The sequence below is a fragment of the Zingiber officinale genome, chromosome 1A (assembly GCF_018446385.1).
Source record: "Zingiber officinale cultivar Zhangliang chromosome 1A, Zo_v1.1, whole genome shotgun sequence".
NCBI lineage: Eukaryota > Viridiplantae > Streptophyta > Magnoliopsida > Zingiberales > Zingiberaceae > Zingiber > Zingiber officinale.
The window spans coordinates 172,718,983-172,729,823 of NC_055987.1; the positions used below are offsets into that span (position 1 = coordinate 172,718,983).

The 10,841-nt window shown below is 35.8% G+C and overlaps 1 protein-coding gene across 1 annotated transcript; it reads right to left on the reverse strand.

Annotated features, from left to right (window-relative positions):
- Positions 1–484: 484 nt before the first annotated feature.
- Positions 485–6,300, reverse strand: LOC122038430 (GATA transcription factor 26-like). The gene is made up of 5 exons (XM_042598180.1): positions 5,919–6,300; positions 4,058–4,423; positions 2,705–3,003; positions 2,495–2,615; positions 485–1,114 (listed from the first exon to the last, which is right to left on the reverse strand). Exons 1-5 carry the CDS (start codon positions 5,956–5,958, stop codon positions 723–725), a joined length of 1,218 nt encoding a protein of 405 aa, XP_042454114.1. The 5' UTR covers positions 5,959–6,300; the 3' UTR covers positions 485–722.
- Positions 6,301–10,841: the final 4,541 nt, after the last annotated feature.

Sequence of the window (10,841 nt, forward strand, 5' to 3'; positions counted from 1 at the left end):
ATTTGTACTTTGCTTTTACTTCCCCTACACCCTAATGACTTAAGGATCAAAGGGACTTTGTCGAACAACTCTGATGTCCTCTGACATCTCCTCTAGTGTGCATAGGTCGAGCCACACCATCCAAGTCAAATAGTGAGGTGCGAATTGGACAACATCCCTGCCTTAGCATCCTTCTCGACCGTAGATCTCTACATCATTGTTGCCATCCCATTTTTTTAATAAAACCCCTAAAATCTCTAACAAGCGTATCTAAAAAACTAACCAAACTTTTATAAAAACTTTTTTCATGTTTCCCGTAATTCTTCTGACCTAGATGAATTAAATCAGATGGTTTCTTTCACTTCTAAAATCACCCACACAACCACCAAACACCGGTAGAAGGCACAATGGCAGTAAGAACATACAACAGTTATGAATCCCTCTCTCTATAATATCATGTCATCGACAATGGCATTAATACGTTAGTCATACTCTGCACTTTGCATGACAAAGAGCTAGTTGATGAGTATTACATTCTTTTATTGGAGTACAGACAAATTCTATAACTCCAATCCTTCATCGTTTATACAAAATACAAATGCTCTTTAACTCTTAGTTATATTACAACTACCTTGCCAGGCTATACAAGAAAGAAACTAGCCCACGCCATTGCAATTGTCAGCTCTCAGTGTACTTTAAGGGGAAATGAGTCATCGGGCTACACTAGTCTTATTGCTTGTTGACTATTTATTGGTGAAACTAGAAGCTGGGATGTCAGAAATGTCAATGACACTTTTGGTTGGTGATCCATCTCGATTGGCTTTCTTCACCCATGGATGGTACAGGAGTTCTGCTTCAGCAAATGATGTGCCTGTAGGAACATCTAGAAGCATGTCACTTTCAGAGCTGTCGGCAATGAACTGTATTGGAGATGAGAAGGTGGAGGTTTTATCAGGAAGAGCTGAAGCAACTCTTTTAGGACTGAAGCAAACCCTGTCATGGTGAGCAAATTGCCCTGGACCATCAATTACTTTGGCGAGCAGACAGGAGTCCAACTGAGTTGAGCATTTTGAAGGTGGGTTCATAACCCCAGACCGGCACACTCGTTTAGGACTTTTCACAGCGCTCTTCAAATCTGAAATTCATGGCACAACCATTGAGAGTGATGGGGAGTCAAGATGTTTATTTAGCTCATGTTTAACAATCATGACACAGTAAAAAAATGATCAAGTCAGGCATGGCATCCATGTCCCACCTCATGGTGATGACAACAAAGATAGTGATGACAACAGAGGATATTAATTAGAAATTGATTACTTACTATGTTTGGATTGCAATCGCAACCATATTTATCATAATATATTACCTTATTTATCATAATATCTTCCATATATTATTTTGGTAATCTATATAAATAGGCTTGTTAGCCTACAATCATTATCAATAATAATGAAGCAAGCAATTGTCTTTTCTTTATTTATCTCTCTATTTCTTTCCTATATCTATGTGTTAGTGTGTTCTCTATTACAAGACATGGCACAGCATTCATGTCTCAACTGTTTGAGATCTACCACACTTCATGTTATCCCATATTAAGCTGACCATGCTAATCTATTTCTTGTCATTTCACTATATAACACCTGTGGATTATGCTTCCTACAGTAATATGAGATGTATATTAATATTCTCATATTTGCTGCATCAGCTTTATATATATTTCTTAGTATGAACACATTCATAAATCATGGCTAGTCCTACTTATGAGGGAACCATTTCCAAGTTCCAACTGAATATGCAACACATACTAGCATCAGCAAAGTAGTTGATATGAGTATCAAACTAATGTCAATAAAGAGAAATTTACAGTATTATGTTGAAGTTGATCATCATTTGAAGTGGCATAGACATGAAACTCTGAAACTGCAAACGAATACAATAATGAAGGATGCTACAAAACTAATGTCCAATCGAGGAATAAAAATTCTTTTGATCCATTTTATTGCTAAAAAAGGAGAAAAAAAGTAAAACATTTAGTTGAATCATTCTCAAAAATGGGCTTATAGTCCGGCTATGGTATTTTGTAAGAACTATTCATCTCCCATTCAACTGCAACTTTGCAAGATGGGGTTGGCTATAGGCATTGGATCTGATGTACTGATAAGAAAACCAAGGGTTGGAAGAAAAAGAAAAAAAAAAAAAAAACATCAGATTCTAAGAGGAAATTCTCGGTTGGATTTTGGTGGATTTCGTTGGAGAGGAATAAACAAAATTTCAAAGTGCTCCACAGCTCCACCGTTAATTGAGATGTCATCCTTGGTGTAACTAAAATCTGGTTCCATGTATACCCACCATTAGCTCTAAATTACTACCTCTTTGACACTACCTTCTAGGCTGCTTAGAGCTGTACATTGCCCTAGATTACCCTTTATTCTTAAATATTGGTGGGTAAGCATTTGGCCAGTTTTTCAGAAAAAGAAATGGTGTACTTGTTGGTAGAAACATATAAGAACAAAACCTGAATGGATCTGCTTTTGCTTGTCATGCTTCCTTTTGAGAGAAGGCAAATTGGAAAGACCAGGAAGATTTTGAGTGATTAGTCTGTCATTTCCCCCATCAATCTTTTTAGACAGTGCATCCTACAAAGTGAAGGAGCATACTTCACTATATTAGTACCTGGAGGCAACATTTGCTTGCTTAATGAAGAAGCTGGACCTGAATAACTTACATTGGTAATGTATGATTTATCCACTGGAAATGAGCTAGCTTCTGATTCTTCCTCTATTGATTTTGAACTTGTAGTTTTAATGAGTACACTTCCATAGCCAATCTCGATCGAACCAAGTGGGGTACTGCTGCTATAAAGCAGATCATCTTCTGAGGTTCTGGAATGATTAGAAGCCTGTTCTTCATGCCATATAGAATATAATTCTTTTGTGAGTTTCTCAACAGAAAGCTTTGGGTGAGTAACAAAAGATCTTTCTGTGGAAGGAACCAGTGAATCACAGACATTTGATTGCACTGAACCTGCGATGCAACTCAAAGTGAATTGAACCACAATGTACAGATTAGATTGATGATTCAGTGTGTAATCTAATACTAACAAAGAAGAAGCTTCGAAGATTGGGTGCTGAAAATCGAAGGTGATCCCTTATTATTGGCTACAAGCTCATTGTTTTCCAAATATCATGTACAAGATGCATTTCATCATCCATATAGTACGTTTGACCAAACAGTTCAAGTATTAATCATTAGATTTACAGTGGCAGAAGAATATTAGTATTGATCATTAACTGTGCAATGGAAGATGAATACTAATACTGGCATTTCATCATCTCTTGGGGATTGCTAATTAAACCTTAAAACAATAGATATCATTTAGAGAATTTTTTTATTTTCCATTGCCTGATTTATCAAAGTCTTTATTCATAAGAGTACCAATCAAGAAAAAATTTTGCAAATTTAGCATCTGATAGGCATTAACAGTTGATAGGCTAGCAGAGTAGGTTATCCATTCCAAATGGGCAAGTGGATGAAATGTTTAAAAAAGCATATCATGACAAAGTATTCTGAATTTTAATAAAAAAAACGTAGAAGATAAGATAATCTAGGAAACCTATTTCACATGAGAAAGTAGCACATTGTTGATTTTCAATGTACTTGTTCCAAGAGGGTCTCTTAGATCAACTATTGGAAAACAGTAAAAGTATGATCACAACTCATGAAAACCAATGCAAATCCAAATTCAACAGAGATGCTATAATATCAAACCATTGATGAGTTGATAGATGCATTGCATCTGTGTTCTTGCTATATGGATCATAGGCTAGAGGAAAAAGGTATAGACTACTAGCCAATACAAATATTGGGATAATTTGTTCTCAAATGTCCTCAGGAGTCAAGATAGAAGAAACCACAATGTGAAATCAATTGTTATTTGGAATTGTTTCTTTTGTGACACCAAAGATGAAAAAGAATATGAAGTAGAAAGTCGAGAGTAAGCAGTCATCCAAGTATCAAACTTTTTATTGTCTGAGAGGGTGAAATGAGAAAGGTACTGAGAATATAGCTTATAGGGTACCTGTTACTTTGATGGCATCATCATTGCCAAAGTATAAACAACTTTCTGAACCTGATATGGCTGATCCATAACTTGATCGATTGCTTGTATCACCCTCCACAAATTTACAGAAATTCTGATCCCAAAATTGCATTTCACATTCACTTTCCAATTTACACGGGCTTTGCTTGTTTTTATGCAACTTCTGTACTTTAGGTTTGAAGGTTACACTTCCAATTTTTGGAGCTTTTAACTCATCAGCATCAAAATCTTCCCGAGCATGTAGTGGTATATAGTTTATCAATGAACCCTTGGTTCTCCACCTGGAACCACATGCATTGCATAAAACAGGTTTCTCGGGCGGTCCATTCCTCCAGAGAGGAGTGCCTATCAACATTAAGTTTTAATGAGGATCTCACATATAAATGTAATAGTAGTTTAAATCTGGGAAGTTCAGCCAATCTAAAAGCAAAGTTTTTGTGCCACGAATTGTCTAAGGTTGCAAAAACAAATGATTATGATTATATCATAACTGTACCAGCATGATAAGCCTTTTGAAAGTAACAACCACTCTGCCTAATCAATAACACTAAGTACCCTTTTAGAAATCAAAGGTCTAAATAATCCTAGTTTGTTTGTTCAGCTTTTGAAAATTTTTAGACGATAAATGAAAATATTTTCAAATTATTGAATAATAATGATACACTTAACTATTCCTGTAACATGACCTATTACCTATGTGTACAAAAAGGCATTGCATGGCATAATTATCCATAAAATGGTAAGTCTTAGTAATGAAAAAGGCACATGTATTTTGGTCCCCAAATCAAAAGATGGTGCTTGAAAATTTAAGGCAAGGAATCGTTGGATAAAAAAATTCAAATTGTTAGTATCAATAGTGAAATGGAATGACAAACACACATTGCCTGAGAAAATAACCTTCAACAAATAGAAATTGGCATTCCTGGAAGAGAATGCAACATGAAACAAACCTATTGATGAAAAATGTGAGTCAGAAAGACACCAGTTCACCTATAATATCTTGGAAGGTTTTACATTCATTAGCAGTAGAAAAAGGCAGTGAGTGATTACTTCAGAATGAGAAAACTGATTTTCAGTTAATTGGATAATGCATGAATTCTAATAGTTGAATGTTAAGATTTTTAGCAGGCTTCCACATTATAGACAAGAAAAGCATCTGGGAATCCACTCCAATCAAGCCGATGCCTAATTTTCTTGAAGGTTGCCAAGAAAGGCTGGAGACAAACACAAAACCTCTGCATAATTCGCAATATTGGTTGCAGGTCGGTCACTCTTAAGATTCTGAATAACATGCACAGCCACTTCTAGAATCTCTATGTCTGGATATGTAGTGGTCAGAGAAAACTGTGGGATTATCATGAATTAAAAGTGTACAAGCTAAGCTTGGTTTTCAATAACGAAAAAGGGAGAACTATTGAAACTAAGCATAAAGTTTGATTAGATTCAATTTTTTTTTTAATACCACACAAAGAATTCAACCTCTCCCCAGCAAGCTGCGGAAAGAACAGGCCAAGAAAACTACACAAACAAATCAACAAGACAGAAAAGAACCAACATAACCCATTTTATTGCTACCAATAAAAGGGAAACCTTAGACAACAAAATGCATTCGACAATTTCCCATACTGTCATCTAGCAGCAAGCAAGACATCAAAGAGAATAACGGAAAGAACAAGCAACAAACATCAACCCGCAATTACGCATCAATCCTCAAACAATTTGTCAAACAAAAAAATATATATATAATACAAACTAAAAATAAAAGAAGGAAAGAAAGAAATAAATCTGACAGGAGGAACGGAGATCTAGAATAGGTCAAAATATGGAGAAAGGAGCTCACTTGTGACTCCACAATGGCAGCAAGGTCCTTGCTTTCCCATTCGCACTCTTTCCTTTTCCCTTCCACTTGCTAATTCCAATAGAAATCCTCACAGAAGTAGAAGGGAAAAAAAAACTGAATTTTATGTAAAAATTTGTGCTAAATTTAGGTATTCTTCTATAATATCTTGTTTGGCAACATCACTTTAGAGTCCTGAAAATCGCTCACGACAGGATAATAGCAACAAGAGCTTTTTTTTTCCAACACAAAGCTCCAGAATTCTTCTCTCCAGTCCAAGAAGGCACCAAGGAGAGAGAGGGGAAAGAGACTAGGGAGAAAAAAATGGCAGGGTGAAGTGGGGGGAGAGTAGATTAGAATATGTGCAATCCAAGGGCTGGGCAGAAGGGAAGGGAATAGGCCAATGGGCAATCAATTAATGGTAAGGAACAAGGAGAGAAGGTGAATAAGTTGGCAAGGCATTTAATTTTTAATTTTCTTCTTTATTATTTTATCTTAAGCTCTCTTGCTTTGCCTGCATAGAAAATGGGTGAGGAACAGCCTTACAGACTCCCCCTCCCTCGCCTTCCATACAAAATGAGAAAAACTAATATTATTTTCTAAAAATATTCTTTTGGAATCATTTATCATATTATGGAAAAAGTCAAGTTGCTCATTTGAGAAAATTTCTGTGTTGGAGAGGTAATATAAAATTTCGCTTGGTAGGGATTATTCATACTGACTTCAACGAATAGTGATGTAAAATATTTTTATAAACTTGAATTGTAGTTTCTAATTTTTTTTAAATTAAAAAAATTGAGATCAGGGAATTAAAACATTCCAGAAATTCAAACAAAATACTAACAGTGTTTGACAGCTCAGTCCCTCTTTAGATAGCTCTAGGATTTAAATAAAATTAGATGAAAGGCAAGTAACCTTGGCCTCATGTTTTGATCAAGAGTTTGATGGACATCATATGGTTTTCAATTTTTTTTTTTTGAGAAAATAAAGAATTAAAATAGAAGTTAGATAGTTTCTTTGTTAAATGTGTAGGTGCAGGTAAGTTTAACATAGGTTGTAGGTGTATTAATGAAAGTCCAAGTAGGTGTTTTGCATAAAAGAAATGGCAATAGATTGAGATTAATTGGATGTTAGGCGGTACAAGAAAGTTCCAGGAGCTTGAGGGCAATTAGACAATATATGGAAGTCCCAACAAATTGAGGTCGGCCGAATGAATAGGTTGAAGTCAATTTAATACTAGAAAGTAAAATCCTAACATATCATTGAGGATCAACTGTTAAACAAGATTAAATCCTAAAGGTTTATGGAGTTTCTTAGCATGATGATGAAGATCCGAAAGCATAAAAGTTCTTGGTATAATGAAATCTCGAAGGCATGAAGACCTTTTGGAAGGTTAATGTAAAGTTTTAAGAGGAGAGTGAGTAAACCTATAACTTGGAACACAAGGAAAAGTATAGAATTTGGGTATGTAGTCGATTGGAAATTAAAACACCTAGCTAGTGCAAAAGCAATTGAGCAAAAATCATAATAAAAATGATTTTGTTAGATGCAATTTGTTGTTACTGGATGCACAACATATAACTTAGAGTTTTGATATATTATTAAGGTTAAAGTTAAGTCAGTTGTGATTTATCTAATTGCATCAAGTTTGTAGGTGCGGAATACTTGACAAGTAGGTAAGTGAAGGTAGGTAGTGGCAAAGTCCTAGTAAGTGAAACTAGACAAACTGAAGGCTTCGTTAGAGATCAAGTAGACAAATTCCTAACTAGAGGCTAAATGAATCAAGTCCAAGTGATTAAGATTTGGTAGACAAATTCCCAGCTATAGACTAGGTGACTCAAGTTCAAAGATTAAGGCTTGGTAAATAAATTCCTAGCTTAAAGCTAGGTGACACAAGTCTAAGTATATGGAATCAGCTGGGAGCTGATTGCTTGGTACAAGTCCAAGTATGTGGAATTAGCTAGAAGATAATTGCTTGACAAAACCAAAACTAGACGGGTAAAATCTAGTCAAGCACACGTAACTTCACATTCTATATCATATTCATTACGTGTAATAACTATGGAGAAGCATGTTCAATGGTTCCAGACAACTGGATGGACTTTGTGGATGACTGGCTGGTGATAGATAACTCTCGACGAAAAGGGTCCAAGCGACCATAGCTGGGTTGAGGCAACCAGAACACATGAACAACCAGAGCAACTTCCAGGCGACTGGGATATGACATTATCAACAATCCGAGCAAGACAGTCAAGATGAAGTTTAACCCCTACCTAGGTGACCGAATGGTGTACGGGCGACTGGAGGGCATATGGGCAATCAGAGAGCTTCGTTAACGTTATCTTACAGATAGACGTTGTAGCCACGTCAACACCTCTACAGGTGACCAAGAAGGATCCATGCGACCAAGAATGATCCAACCCACCAAAGGAGTCCTATATAAGGAGTTCCGAGGCAAAACTTGAAAATCACTAAAACAAAATTCATCTACTCTTGTTCTCATGTTCTAAGGTACTCTTTCGTCTTTGATGCTACGACACGTTGTGATGCGCGCTTCATTTTTTATCAACAACATATTGAGTAACAGTTTCATTTATTTTTATATTATGTTATTTGTTTTATTGGGCTTAAACTTTTTAGATTCTTTTTCTGTAAGGTTTCTCTAGTTAGGAGAAATTAAAAATAAAAAACATATTTTATAATTGTTGCATGTCTATACTTCTTGCTTGGTTAATCAACTTGTATGCTTAAATGTTTAGCTAAATTTATTGTCCTTATCTTACTTGATTGAATCAGTCTAAGTAATTTTATTTTCGCTGTTCTAACTCTAATTGATTCAATTGTTTTATTTATTATTTGTTCATTTTAAAAATTCTTAAATGCTATTCTCCCCCTCTAGCGTTGAGATCAATCCTACAATTTGGTATTAGAGTGAGTTGAGCTAATAGAAACTAGAAAAACTTTGATAGTTACATGTCTAGGTTGGATTTCCCTATCTGGTGTTTAGATAATCTTGTAAAGTAAAGCCTAAGTAGGTTAAGGATAATCAAATGTTTGGTAAAGGAAAAACTGGGGGAGTAAACCCTAGGTAGTGAGAAATCTTAAAGGAGTGAATTCCAAATAAGTGTGACCGAAACAAGGTATTCAGTCGGCCATATGTGGTCAATCAGACTAGTATATTTGAATGACCAAAGTACACTATTTACTTTACTACTTCTAGCTATTGTACTAACTTAGTATTGTTGGAAAGTCTTAGTGGAACGGGGGAAATCCAAACAAGTAAGTTAGATTGGATATTTGGCAGATAAGTAAGGTAAGAATTTGGAGAAGAGAAGTTCTTTTGAAAAGAAAGTGTGAGGACGTGTTTTCAGTTTGAGAACAACCTTAGGCGTTGTGATCCAATTAAAGAAACCAACTAAGGGTTTTAAGTCGAGATTAAATAATCGTATTGTCAAAATGAAGAATGCATATATATATATATATATATATATATAAACTGTTTCTAAGATCTATTTTTTGCATGACTATTATTATTATTCTTGTTGTTCTAACTTTATTTTACAGATAAATAAAGTTTGGGATGACCAAAGTGTTTGGTTGACTGAACAGGAAGGTTCAGTCAACTGATCCTAAGAAGATAAGCACAACCAGGATTGCGATCCAAGTCCAAATGGAAACAAAGGTTCAGTCAACTGATCAGGAGGTTCAGTCAACTAATCAAGAGGATCAGTCGATCAAACATATTTGATAACTAGAGATTGATCGATCAATCAACAAAAGAAACTCTGTTTTTAGTCAACTGATTAGTGTAGGATCTTGTTCGAAGCTAGAGAGGGAATGAATAGTGTAATCATCTTTTCTTCGTTTCTTTTTCTAACAGAGTCATTAGTAGCGCAGTGGGATAAAGCAAACTAAATCTAATAAAAGAAACACACAAACATAGCCTTTTTTACTTGTTCTTAACTCATGTGGTTAGTACATTCAAAACCTATACACTCAGTGAGAGTCCACTATATGTATCTCCTTTCCGAAATTATTCCGGAGGCGGAGAAACCTCTTATAGATTTGTAAGGACAATCACATATATAAGAGATATGAGTAGCAGTATAATAATAAGCATGAAAGAAAAACAAAACTTGCGATGACCGATCTAAAGCCCTAAGTGTCACAACGCTTCTTTTAGCACTTTCTGGACCATACGAACAAAGTTTGGAGCACTTTCTTAGCACGAGAACAAAGAAGGATGATTGTAGGAGTTGCTAGAAGATTCTATACAGACTCCCCTTTTACACAACTCAATTGGTATTTTCCTAGTCAACTAGAGGCCCTCCGATCACCTGACAATTCTTATGGGGCTACAAACTCAATCCTCTTTGAGATAAATTTTTAACCTCCGGATCGACCAGACACCCTCCGGTCACTCGTAGCTCAGCCAAAACTTATCTGAGACCTAAATTGTTCGAGCTAGATCAAGTTGTCTTACAGGCAGTCATATTCCTTTCCGGTCGAATGTATTCTCTGGTCGACCGTATTCCCTTCCGATCGACTGTATCCTTTGGTTCCCAACTAGTCCCACCCAAGCCTTTGTCCATCTATTGTTTCCTATAAAACAAACAAGCAAAATCTAGTTCTTTGTTTACCTAACCAACTAGATTCACACTCCTCTAAGATTTCTCTCTTTGCCAAGCAATCAACTCCCAGCTAACTCCACTTGGACTTTAGTTGTCTAACTTCACTCACTAGGACTTTTCCACTATTTAGCTTGACTCACTTGGACTTTCCGCCAACCTACCTCGTATCTAGTTCTACTTTGACTTCTCACTCATTTCGAAGCTTCAAGTCAACCTTGACTTTGCTTGGACTCTTTACTTAACTTGATCAACCAAATTCAAGTTATTTGGTAACCTTTAGCCAAATTCCCTTAAA